The sequence below is a fragment of the Tenrec ecaudatus genome, chromosome 9 (genome assembly GCF_050624435.1).
Source record: "Tenrec ecaudatus isolate mTenEca1 chromosome 9, mTenEca1.hap1, whole genome shotgun sequence".
Classification (NCBI taxonomy): Eukaryota; Metazoa; Chordata; class Mammalia; order Afrosoricida; family Tenrecidae; genus Tenrec; species Tenrec ecaudatus.
The window spans coordinates 84,528,921-84,542,818 of NC_134538.1; the positions used below are offsets into that span (position 1 = coordinate 84,528,921).

Below are 13,898 nucleotides of genomic sequence, written 5' to 3' on the forward strand. Positions count from 1 at the left end.
TGCGCACTCAAAAGGCTGAGAATGGAAAATGACAAATGTTTCAGGAGGGTGTCTATTTTTATAAGTTGTAAGAGAACTAACAACAACACTTCATCTCCATCAAGTCAATTCCGGCTCACAGTTAAGAGCACACATCTTAAATGGAAAATGAAGCCCTTAAGAAGAAAACATCAGAGATTCAAAATCTTAACATCTTTCAAGACACAATCTCTAGAAAAGACCCCTAGATGGGGCTGTAACTTAAAAAATACAACAGTCTCTTGTGAAACTCTGAAATCACAATCTTCTTGAGCCTTCCCCTTCCTCCCCCAGGGACTCCAGCTCAAGCAAACCCCTAGCTATGGCCATCTGTCATCTAAATGCTGCCCTATGCGCCTCCCCTGTAGCCTATTTTCAAAGTGTTTCAGTTTTTAATATTTTCTGCTCTCTTTTCAATTGAAGTTTTCCTCTGATTTTGTTTCGTAATTGTTGAGTTTTTGTTTGTTTTGGTTTTGTTCGATTTTGTGTCTATGCGATCCAGGGTAGGTGCATTTAGAGTTAATAATTACCTCGGGGCATGGCAGGGAAGGTTGTAGGAAAATAGGGAGCTAACAGCTAGCAGGACAGAGTATGTTCTGAAATTGATTATGGTGATGATTATACAACTCTTCCTAATATGACTTAACTATTAAATTTAGAATGTGGAATTATATTCCCCAAACCCTCTGTTTTAAAACTAGCCAATGAGAAAAATAATGGTAAATATGTTCCCGGGTTTTCATTTTTGTTCCGTTGAGAAGATGAAGTAGGTTAGAGAAACCAACAGAGCTATTTACCTGTGCCCAAAATGTCACAGCATCTTCTACATGACTTCCGACAACATCTTCAACTAGAGACAAATCACAATGCAAAAATTAGAAATTAATCACTAGCATCTGGCTCTTACACCCCAATAATTTTGGCATCAGTACCTTTATTATAATGTGGATCTTCATCCATCTTGATAATTCCTGAAAAACTAAAACAATCCAGTACTTGATTAGGTGATAAACAATTATCTGATAACAGTGACTAAAGACTAATGCATTAATGTTAAAATTCCCAAAAAAAATGTTTGGTCATGAATAAAAGTTATCAAACTTCAAATTCCATATTAAAACATCATCTCCTTAAAGAGATTTAAAATTAATTTTAAAACCTTTCGATCAGATCCTTTTTAAAATTCTTGTACTTTACTTTTCGACCAGTATTAGAGGGAAAATCCTTGCCATTTTGATGCTATTATGAGTATTCGAGGGGAAAAAATATTCACAGCTGTAATGAAAATTCAAAAAAATCAAATTTTGTAAACATTTTGGCCGTGTAACATTCACAGAATTGATCGCTTTTTTCTTCTGATAATTGAGATTAGAAATTTTGATTCTGTGATAATTCAAAGATATTTTCTTAAATGACTAAAATTCACTTTTTGACTGTATTTTGCACCTTTATCCTATGTTGCTCTGGAAGACAGTCTTAAACTGGTCGCTATAGATATTTGCTTTGGGAAGTCCTCCGCACACACCTCGGCGACACTATTTTTAGAACAGGTTATTAATTTTGAAATCTTATTTTCAATGAAGGAAAAAAACATTTCTGCAAAGATTACAACGAGAATGAATGTTGCGATCACTTTCTGCACGGCCAAAAGGCATTTCCTATTAATCCGAAGCTCTCCGTCACTGCTGTAATTTGTACTGCGATGACGCCTTCATGGACTTTTCAAATGTAAAGGACCCGAGAGTGGACCTGGGCTTCAAGCTGACTCGGGCGGGGGCTCCTGCAAGCAAGTTTCGCGGGCGGCAGGCAGCACCCCAGAACCACGGCCCTCCGCCCTCGGCCGTGGCGAAGGTCCAGCGGGCGCGGCAAGGCCGGGAAACGGGCCCTCCCCGGCCCTGGAGGCCAGCCTGTGCGCGATGCCACCTAGGCGACCTCTGAAGCGACGGCACACCGCACCTGCCGCCAGGACTGCTACTGACCTCACACCGTCCATCACGGAAGCTCTAGGGAAGCGCCCCCGTCCCCACATGCTCACCCGCCAACAAGCCCAGGGCCCATTCGCGCACAGGCCCGCCCTTACCGCTCGGGCCCCAGCATTTCCGGCGCGGGCCCCGACTGCGCGTGCGCGTGCGCCTGCGCATGCGCGTGCGGCCCGTCGGGCTTGGCGGTAGTTGCCGCCGGCTCACGTGGCCGCCGAGCTCGAGCTCGTGCGCCGCAGACTCGGGGTCGCGGGTGGGGGCCGCAGGCTCCTTCCTACCCCACCCCCACCGCCCAGGTGCGAAGCCCGAGCACGGAGGACGCTGCGCATCGGTTTGAATTGTCTAGGCCTGACGTACCTGAGGGCCTTTGAAGGGGGGATTGAATTCAAAGTGTGAACCATCCAACTGGAAAGACAAGAATGGCTTTTGGACGAGACAGTTTTGTTTCGTTTGTTTCAGATGAGTAGCGCTACAAGCATTTATCAAGCCAACTCAATCGTCTTTAACGTGGCCACTTTTTACACATTAAGACGCAAAAAGTGTTCTATTTCAGCTGTCCCGTTACGTGCAGATAGTACACTTTGTGGTAAACCTTATACAAATAAGAACTAAGTAACTCCAATTTCTTAAGGTTTAATGGAGGTATAATTAGCGTATAATAAGGTACCCATAATGTAAAAATAGTGAGCGATTTCCTAAGAGCAGACATCACAGGGTAACAAAGACCATCCCCTGAAATACCCTCATGCCCGTTTGTAACGCCCACCCTTCAATAGTAGCCACAGATCTACCTCTGTCTCCATCAGTTTGCATCTTGTCAAACAGGCTACTACTGAGATCAAACGTTTTGTAAACTGCTTTTAGGGGGTCTATTTCTTGCATTTGCCATGATTATTTTGAAATGTAACCATTTTGGTATCGCTTTTGCTTTTTTATTGCTGAGTACATATTGCTTGATACATGACCGATCCAAATAGAGCATTTGGTTTGCTTCTAGTTTGGGATTGCTTCAAAAAAGCTGCCATGATCAAATGGGTAGAAGGCTTGGTATAGACATGCTTTCCTTCCTGTCTAAGAGACTGCCAGGCCCCGTTACAAAAAAAGTGGTACTATTCTACATTCCAGCAGCAGTTTGAGAGTCCTAGTTGCTCCATATTCTCACTGCTACTTGATATGTCAGTGTTATTACATTTAGATATGCGCTAACAGTATGTGGTTTACTATCACACTTAGGGGCAACATACTTGCCCTTTTAAACCAAAATTAAACCAAATCTGTGCCATTGAGTTGATTCTGACTCACGGTGAGCTTATTGGGCGGAATAAAACTACCCCTTTGCCCTTTGGGGACTGTAAACCTTGGCAGGGGCAGACAGCTTCATCTTTCTTCCTCAAAGAGATAGTGGATTACAACTTCGACTTTGCAATTAGCAAGCTAACTCCTATCTCCTTAGCCACCAGGGTTCCTTACTTAACGTTAATTGGGAACAGTGTTCTGCTCCCATAAAGACTAACAGTCTTGGAAACCCAATAAGGAGTTGCTTTGAGTCACACTCAACTCAGTGGCAGTGGGTTTCAGTTGGTCGGGTTGTTTTGTTTTGTTTTTTACATAGATGCTTATGGCATATGCAAGTAAAGTCTGTTGCATTTTCTTTCCAGCCTGCCTCTTATTTCTTTTATCTTACTTTATTGCAGTGGGTAGAACCTCCAGCATAATGCTGAATAGAAGTGACTAAAGCAACACCCTTGCCATGTTCCTGCTCTGAGGAGGAACGCATTCACCTGTCACCATCAAGTGTGATTTTTGCCGTGAGCCTTTTAGGAGACACACGTCAATTTAATGATAACTATTATTCCTAGTTTCTTAGTAGTTTCTATTATGATTGTATGTGTACTATTGTCAAATACTTGTGCATCTTTTGAGATGATCATGGGATTCTTCTCTTTTATTAATATGATGAATTACATTGATTGATTTTTACATGTTAAAACAACATTGCATTCCTGAAATAAAAGTCCCTTGGCTTGTTGTGATAATACAGTTTATTTGAGATAAGAACTGCACCCCAGAGGGAAAAATGTGGAGCTGATACCAAGGGCTCAAATAGAAGGCAAATGTTTTGAGAATGATGATGGCAACAAATGTACAAATGTGCTTGACACAAAGGGTGGATGTATGGATTGTGATAAGCATTGTACGAGCCCATGATAAAATGATTAAACAAAAAAAGAACTGCACCCCATTCCAGGAGTAAGAGCACACAGACCACACCTCAATCTCGCGCTGTTATAGCTCGCATCCTGCTGCTGCCTACGTCTGGGAGAGAATGAAGCCTGTGTTAATGCTAAAACCAAACGGTTAATACTTAGCACTTCTCTGTCTGTAACTGCCTGTTCACTTACCTGCTGCCTGCCTTCCCACCACACATTTGAATCAACTAATTCTAACCGTCCACCCATCCTGAAAAGCCCCAAGTCCAAACTGCTATATAGGTAGAGTCCTCCCTAAGGTTGGGGCTCAGTCTTTGGACAGGAATCTACTGAGCCACATGTCAGCACAATAAAGTTCTATCTTTCTTACAACTCGCTGGTTGTTGACTGTTCCTTTGGAGCGTCTCCAGTAACATTTTGTTATATTAAATATGCTAAGATCACATTGGTTTCTGCAAGTACAAAGGGGATATTTTGTCTGAAGTGTTCTTGTCTTGAAGTGTCTTTGACATCAGAGTAATTCTGGCAATGTAAAATGAGTTATAAAGAATTCCCAACTTCAATTTTCTGGAAAAGTATGTACACAACTGGTTGTATCTTTTAAAAATATTTGGTAAAATTCACAGTACAGCTATCTGGACCTGGAGTTTTCTTTATGAGTTTGTTTTTAGTTCTAGTTTTCTTTCTTTTATTTTTAATAGTTTTACTAGGGACTCATACAACGCTTATCATAATCCATACATACATCATGTGTGTCAAGCACATCTGTACATTCATTGCCCTCATCATTCTCAAAGCATTTGCTCTCCACTTAAGCCCCTGGCACCAGCTCCTCATTTCCCCTTCCTCCCCACTCCCCCCTCACTCATGAACCCTTGATAATTTATAAATTATTATTTTGTCATATCTTTCTCTGTCCGACGTCTCCCTTCACCCACTTTTCTGTTGTCTGTCCCCCTGAAAGGAGGTCACATGTAGATCCTTGTAATCGGTTCCCCCTTTCCAACCCACGCTCCCTCTACATTCCCAGTATCAAGGGATCATCCACCCTGGATTCCCTGTATTTCTAGTTCCTATCTGTACCAGTGTACATCCTTTGGTCTAGCCAGACTTGCAAGGTAGAATTGGGATCATGATAGAGTGGGGGAAGCATTTAGGAACTAGAGGAAAGCTGTATTCTTCATCGTTGCTACATCACAACCTGTCTGGCTTGTCTCTGCCCCGAGTCCAAGGGGATCTCCAGTGGACTACAAATGGGTTTTGGGTCTCCACTCCGTACTCCCCCCCCCCTCATTCACTATGGTAAGATTTTTTGTTCTGATGATGCCTGATACCTGATCCCTTCAACACCTCGTGATCGCACAGGCTGGTGTGCTTTTTCCATGTGGGCTTTGTTGCTTCTGAGCTAGATGGCCGCTTGTTTGCCTTCAACCGTTTAAGACCCCAGATGCTATATCTTTTGATAGCTGGGCACCATCAGCTTTCTTCACCACATTTGCTTATTAACCCACTTTGTCTTCAGAGGTTGTGTTGGGAAGGTGAGCATCATGGAATGCCAATTTAATAGAAGAAAGTATTCTTGCATTGAGGGAGTACTTGAGTGGAGGCCCAGTGTCCTTCTGCTACTTTAGTACTAAACCTATAAATATAAGCACATAGGTCTATTTCCCCATCCTCATATATAAATATATTTGCATACGTACATGTCTTTAGCTAGCCCTCTATAAATGCCCTTTGCCTCTCAGCGCTTTCTTCTAATCCCCTTGACTTTCATCCTGTCCCACTATCATACTCCGTCCCCACCAGGGTTTCAGCAATTCCTCTTAGTTACATTACCCTTGATCATGCCCTACCGGGCCTCCCACACCCTCCTCACCACCCATTTGGATCACTTGTTTTCAATTGTTCCTGTGTTTGTTAATACCACTACCTTTCCCCCCACCTCTCCTTCTCCCATGTCCCCCTGGAACTGTTGGTCCCATTGTTTTCTCCTCCAGATTGTTCATCCAGCCTATCTTATTTAGACAGACCTGCAGAGATAATAGCGTGCACAAAAACAAGACAGAGCAAAACCAAGCAACAATAAACAACAAACCAATGACAAAAAAAAGAAAAAAAGCTTGTAGTTAGTTCAAGGATCGTTTGTTGGCCTTTGGGAGTATTTTCCAGTCCAGTCTGTTTGGGCATCACGCCCTGCCCCCAAAGTCCACTTTCAGCATTCTCTGGAGGCCTCGCTGCTCCATTCCCTTACTGTTCTGTTGCACCCCCTTAGTGTTTTGCCTCGGTGTGGGGGGATCAGATCAAGTACAAATCCCACACTGTGTCTCCAGTGTCGTCCCCTTTAAGGCTATGGGTCAGTGAGGGGCGTCTTGTCTCATAGTGGGGCTGGCCATGTGGTCCTCTCTGTGGACTGGCTGCTCTAATTGGGATCATCATCCTCACAGCCTGGTGGGCCAGGATGTGCTCCACTCTTTCCTCCTCCCCCTTCATCAACACCCATTTGCTCCGATCAGATATGTCCCTCTCCCAGAGCTGCAGCTTCAATGCCGTCTTTTGAAATCAATTCTTCTGGGGGGAGGGGCAGGTGTCCACTTAGTAGTTGGGATTGGGACCGGCCCCCGACCTCTCCACTGGTTCCCCGTTGTGAGGTTTTTAATGGCAGATTCAAGTTCTTTAATACAAAAATCCCTCAAGCTCACCCTCATTGAGTCAGGTCTGCCTCTAAGTGGCCCTCTAGGACAGTGCCCACTGGGTTTCTGAGGCTGTAAAGCTCTAAGGGTGCAGAGAGCTTCATCTGTGCTCTGCAGAGCATCTACTGGTTTCAAACTGCTGACCTGTGTTTAGTAGGCCAACATGTAACCTGTAGGGAGCAGGAAGAGCGCATACCTGGATGAATCTTAGTCTTATATATTAAGGAGGCTGGCAGGCTGGGTTTCTGGAGTGGAGGGAGGCCTTCTCCCTTGTGAGTTGGAGGTGAGTCCCATCAAATTCTCATCATTAATATTGTCCCCTACTATACCCTCCCCTAATAGTGCTGCCTTAGCTACCTCTTACAAGCATGTGGCTGATTGCTATGTAGCCTGCGGCTTTAACTATAAAAGTAGGCGTGCTTTTGCTCTCTTCCCGCCCTGTCACCCAACCCTCTCATGCCTTCCCCATGCAGGTATTAGGCTTTCTCTCCTGAGCACTCAGGGACCTTAATGCAGTTAGCACCCACCTTGTGACGCATGTATCTACTGAACGTGCATGTCTTATGGTTACCTATAAATGTCCCGAGACAGTAAAGGTTCTCCCTCACTTCTCCCAGTTCCACGTGGTCCATCAAGAGGAGCCAAGGTGAGCATGCTACCATACAATGGGTCTCCTTCAGTTTACTCTCCTTTCTTATCCTCTATGACTGTACTATAATCTTTATATATTATCACCGTACATTGTGCCTACTGGCCCTTCAGTTGTTGGAGGCTGGTTTCCTCTGCCAGTACTGGCTATGCCACCAGGATTGACCAGATTAGTGAATTTCATAGTTCATATATCTCTACAGACATTTGTCCATCTCAATTGTCAAATTTGTTGGCCTAAAGGTGTTCATAATAGTCCCCATGGTAGTACCACTTCTTTCACTCCTGACATTGGTAATGTGTCTCTTGTTTATTTTTTGTCTTGTGTTGTTTGTCTGTGCATCCATCTGGCTAAAGTTTATCAATTTAATTTGCCTTTAAATACACTTTTCATTTTTATTCATTTTTCTCTGGCTTTTTTGCTTTCTAGCTCAGTGATTTCTGTTCCCTCCCCATATGTCCTTACCTAGGTATATGGATTATTTAATGCTAGAAAAATTCCAAATATTTAGAGATATTTTTCTGGATGCCTTTTGTTGTTTCTAATTCCATTTTAGTCAGAGTAATTCCATTATAATCATAAGCTATGATTTGTAAGATCTGACTTACCTTCAAAATATTGAAATATTTTAGGGCCTAAGCCAGAGGTCGGCAAACTGAGGCTCATGAGCCATGTACAGCTGTTTCAGTGTGTACATGTGGCTCCAAAGTAAAACTGAAATTCTTTAAAAGCTATTATTCAGATAATAATGATTTTATTTATTTGTCAAAATATATTTATGGCTCTCAAATAATTTTTAAATTGTTGTTAGGGACAGGATTGGCTCTTCCATCTCAAAAGTTTGCCAATCCCTAGACTAGACTATGCTTAGTAAATGGTCCATGTGCATGAAAAACTAAACTCTGAAATTTGGTATTATTGGCTAGAGTCTTCAACTAATGCCAATGAGGTCAAGTTAGTTAATAGTGTTATTCAGGTTTTCTATATCCTTAGTTACTTTCTGTCTACTAGACACAAGAGTAGTCTCCGCATTAACTCTGTTCCAAACTTGCTCTCTCTCAGAGGTCCTGGGCAAGTGGTAGCAGCCCACAAGGTCTACCAGTCTCATAAGTTTATCCAGTTCTGTGTATATAACCCCACTGCGACGGAGTCAATCCCAACTCATAGTGGCTTTGTTAGGACCGAGCAGATCTACCCCTTAGGATTTCTAAGGTTGCAAATCTGGATGGAAGCAGACTGTGGGAGAGGGTACACCAAAAACAACAACAACAACAAAAACGATTATTTTTCAAAAGTTATGTATTTATATTTTTTCAAAAACACTCTTATCATCTTCAAAGTACTCTCCATTACACTTAATACATTTGTCAAATCTACAATTCTATTCTTGGAAACATTTTCAAACTCATTGGTTTGAATGGCTGGCAGCACCTCCCTCATTTTTTTCTTCTCCTCTTCTATGTCATCAAATAGCTGTCCTTTTATGTCCCTCTGCATTCGTGAATGCAAAAAAATGTCTCACGGAGTGAGGTCAGGTGAGCATGGTGCATGGGGCAAGAGAGGCATGCTGTTTGTTGCCAAAAATCTGGTGCACTGAGATGGCTGTGTGAGGAGGTGCATTGTCGTGGTGGCAAAACTAGTATTCCACAAATCAGGCCTCTTTGGTTGCACACTGTTATGGCATCTTTTCATAACCTCTAAATAGAAAGCTTGATTAACAGTCTGACCTGGTGGAATGAACTCCAAATGCACTACAAGTCTACATTGTCATCTATTCGGGAAGTTGATGGATGTCCAGAATGAGGTTTGTCATCAATCAACATTTCACCTTTTTTGAAATAAGAAAAACACTCGTACACTTGAGTTTTCCCCATACCTCTGTTCTAGTATGCTGTGTTCAACATCACAACAGTTTCTGTGGCAATTTTCTAGAGCAGGAACCAAAATATCACAATACCACATCGTTCTCTTAAATTAGCCATCATAAAAAACAAGGCTCAAGCAAATCTGCTTTTATGAAAAAATTCACTGTGATCAGAGAGAACCTTCCCAGGTGACACCACTGGGTGCACTCAGAATAAGTTGCTTAATACTCACCTAGGAGGAAACATGCATATTACGAAAGCTTTGCCCAGTGGAGCCTATTTCTGTTTGTTTCTCTTTTTGGGGGGAGGGTATCCCTCATATATGTATTTAGGGGCAGTAGGAGTAGTGACAGACCCATTGTACGCACCATGAGATGGACTTGGCTCAGAACTCCATTTATTACTGGGCTTGATGTGTAAATGACTGCCCCTTTGAAGAAGGATCAGAGGCCTCTTTATCATAATATACTTGAAAAGCCTTTCGCCTCTGCCTTCCACCAGTGGCCTCTAGATCTGAATTGCCTTAGATCTGCCTTAGATGAGGGGCTGCAGTTCTTTTCCATTATTACGGTTGCGTCAGCCTTCTTATTGCTGTGCACCATTGACTCGATTTTAACTCGGTGATTCTATTGGATGCAGAACTGCCTCATAAGTTCCCAGGCCGTAACCTTTGTGGAAGTAGCTCTGGTGGCACAGTGGGTTATGCATGGGGCTGCTAACCAACCATGACATCAGTAGATCAAACCCATCCGCTGCTCCATGGAAGCAAGTTAAGGCTTGTACGACTCTTCTTGATATGGCTGAACTATTGAATTGTATGATATGTGGATGAAATCCCAATAAAACTTAAAAGAAAATTGAGGCAATCTGCTTCTCTATAGATTTACAACCTCAAAAACTCAATAGAACAATTCTACTCTGGGTCACTGAGTCACAATCAACTTAGTGGTGGCGAGTTACCCTTTAAGGAAGTTCCATTAGCAGGTCTTTTTGTTGTAAGCCACTGATGGGTTGAACCATCAACCTTTCACTTTGCAGCAAAGTGCTTAACCACTGAGTCACCAGGACTCCTTGTCTTCTGCTTGCCAGTTTTCCATTTTTCCGGAATGGGAAGGGCTACAGTTGCAGGCCGTCCCAGAGTTACAAAATTCCAGTTTCCTTGCCCTTTAATCTTATGTAAATGAGTCCTCACACTGAAATGATAGAACTCCTCCCATCAAATTCTTCATCACAATTTCTTTCATTGACTGCATGTGCAACTTTCAGATCCTTGAATGACGTCAAGCCTTTTCTAGTACTGCCCTTGAGTGAATTCCCTCAGTGGCCTCTCCTAGTCTTGCATGTACACTCTGAGACTGTGCATCTGGACTAGAGCAGACGGCCTCATCTTTCCCGGCGGAGTCGCTGCTAGGTTTGGATCATTGACCGTGTGGTTGGCAGCATAACACACCTGCACCACTAGGCCTCTTTGATTCTTACACTAATGCAAGACTACATAGGAGCTCCTACGTGCCTACAAATTCTCGTAGTTGGAAACTAATCTCATTCATAAGTCAAGTAACACCTGAGTTAGCTGGCCTTGTCCCTCAGAACATCATTATCTACTATCCTTCTTTATAGACCAGCAGTTCTCAACCTGTGGGTCACAACCCCTTTGGAGGTCAAATGACGCTTTGCCCAATTCATAACAGTGGAAACTTACAGTTACGAAGTAGCAACGAAAATAATTTTATCGTTGGGTGGTCACAACATGAGGGACTGCATTAAAGGGTCACAACATTAGGAAGGTTGAGAACCACTTGTAGACTGTGGCTATAATTAAGGTAATTATAACCACCAGGTCTCAGTTAAGTTCCACAGCCTGTCCTCTATCATCCACAATGATAACAAGGAACCAAATTCCACAGCTGAGTTTCCTACTGTCGACTCTAATTATGGAGGTCAGCCACTGCCAGCCCTCTCAAAGTAGCCAGTAAGCCCCTTACCATTCCATTTCTTCTTGCGTAGACATGAGGGTTACCTGCATCTTCCCACGGGAGACAGTATCTTCTCCAGCCTAAATAATGAATCTTTGCTATGTCCCCACTTCCATGAGCTCTTTAACCCCTTCTTTAACATTGGGTCAAATAACACCTGACATTTCCACAAAAGACTATATGCATCATCATTTACCTGCCACTCCTAGGCGAGACTCCAGTTATATTTGTCAGGGCACTAAAGCCTGAGTCATGAGTGGGTGCTCCCAGGTCACTCGCCTCTGTTGCTGTTATTGGGTGCTAGCAAGTTAATTCCGACTCATAGCGACCCTCTGAGCAGCAGAAAGAACACTGCTTAGTCCTACCATCTTTACAGTTGTTATGTGTGGGCCGTTGTTGCAGCCAGTGTCGATCCACCTTCCTCTTTTAGTTGCCCTTCTACTCTACCAAGCATGATGTCATTTTCTAGGGACTGTTCTCTCCTGATACCATGTCCACGGCAGGTACGACGAAGTCTCACCATCTCGCCTCTAAGGAGCATCCCGGCCATAGTCCTCCTGCCCCACAGCCGCAGACAACGTGGTCTCCAGAGAGGTGTCGAGGCGCTCTTCATTCATGCTGGAAACTAACGAGCGGGTAACCTGGGCCTGTGCCAGCTTGTTTCAAGGCTTCTGATAAGAGTTAACCAGTTCGGAGAAAAAAATGATTAGGGCAGACTGTACAGATGTGCTTTATACAATTGATGTATGTATATGTATGAACTGTGATAAGAATTGTATGAGCCCCAATAAATTGTTAAAAAAAAAAGTTAACCAGTTCTCAATCTGTATGATCTTATGACTCCTGTTCAACCTGAAGGCCACAACAGCATGCCCCTCTTGTCCCACACACCTTACTCACCTGACCTTGCTCCGTGTGAAGGCTTTTTGTTTCCAAGAATGAAGAAGGGCATGAAAGGACAGCGATTTGACAACGTAGAAGAGATGAAGAAAAAATGGCGGAGGTGCTGCCAGCCATCCAAACCGATGAGTTTGAAACGGTTTCCAAGAATGGAATCACAGATTGAACAAATGTATTGCATAATGGAGAGTTCTTTGAATGTGATAAGGTGGTTTTGTAAAAAACAAAAAGAAAAAAAACTATATACATAGCTTTGAAGAAATTGTTTTGGGGTACCCCCGTGTGCGTGTGTGTGTGTATGTGTGTGAAGTACCATGGATGGCTTTGAAGGAAAGAAATTGTTTTGGGGTACCCGTGTGTGTGTATGTGAAGTACCATGGATAACTTTGAAGAAAAGAAATTGTTTTGGGGTACGTGTGTGTGTGTGTGTGTGTGTGAAGTACCATGGACTGCCAAAAGGACAATCCTCTGTGTGTTGGAGGCAACTATGGCAAGACTTTGTCAGACCTTTGGACATATTGTCAGAAGAGACCAGTCCCTGGAGAAGGACGTTATGCTTGGTAAAGTAGCAGCGAAAAAGAGAAAGGGCCTCAATGGGATGGATGGACACGGTGGCTGCGTGAATGGGTTCAGGCATAGGAACAATTGTGAGGATGGCACAGGACCAGGCAGTGTTTCGTTCTGTTGTGCACAGACGACTCGACGCCAACTAACAGAGGTCAAATTTTCCACCTGTCCAGCATCTGTTCTAGTCACAAAATCCCATCCTAAGATGGGATTTACTTTCTAAAATGCCACCCCACCCCAAGTACCTATTGTCCTAACCCATGTTTATTCTCATAAGAGCTGAGCCTCAGACTTATTACATATCATTTATTTGGGAAGTGATCTGAAGGAATCAAAGTGAAGGGACACGGGAGTGGAACCAGGAGAGAGAAAACACTGAGGGTGTGTAACTACTCGAGATGACTTGTGCTCAATCCCACAGGATTTTCTGAAATGCGTCACTGATTCTCCCACCACTGGAGATGGTTAGTAGCCCACCCCCTCTGGAGCTGCGCCTGTAGGACGAGGCGGGCTTACGTGGGCACCCTCAGGCACCTGTGGGAGCATCCCTGGCAAAGGAAGGACTCGCCATGTGGGCCAAGGCAATGAGTTCCCAAATGAGTCTCGGGTAAAGCCATGTGAAACTCACTTGGAAGCGTTTCCCAGCAGCACCAGAAAGACAGACGGGTCAGGAGGACGTTGACGCTCGGAGGGACAAGCATCAAGAGAGAAAAAAGATGCGAAACAAAAAATAAGCAACAGCCCGAACAGCTGGCTCATTTGAAATAGAAGCGAACAGCACCCAAGAGGCATGCACCATAGTGATGCCCTCACACGGTTAACAGAACTTAGACATCAGCACTGGTCACGAGAAAATGATTATATCGTTTTACCACATACATTTTTATTTAAAAATACAGATCAATATTAAAGTACAAAATCAAAGATTTTTAATTTATCATTTTTAAATGAAAAATGATGCTTCCATAGTTCTTCAGAACCCTCACTAACACCTTCAATTTCTCACGCTGCCATAAGCAGTTAAATTATAATAAACTAAAAATA

At 43.3% G+C, this 13,898-nt stretch overlaps 1 protein-coding gene across 3 annotated transcripts in view; it reads right to left on the minus strand.

The window, feature by feature from the left end:
• The window catches only part of STK31 (serine/threonine kinase 31), an 83,783-nt gene extending 81,667 nt beyond the window's left edge, over positions 1–2,116 (minus strand). The window contains exons 1-3 of one of the 3 annotated variants that reach the window (XM_075558288.1): positions 2,099–2,116; positions 951–997; positions 816–868 (exon numbers count right to left, since the gene is read on the minus strand). In XM_075558288.1, the coding sequence (XP_075414403.1) occupies positions 816–868; positions 951–997; positions 2,099–2,115 (117 nt within the window). In that variant the 5' untranslated portion in view covers position 2,116. Of the gene's footprint in view, positions 1–815; positions 869–950; positions 998–1,997 lie in introns of all 3 variants that reach the window. The other 2 variants (XM_075558286.1, XM_075558285.1) reach the window with 2 other exon arrangements.
• Positions 2,117–13,898: the final 11,782 nt, after the last annotated feature.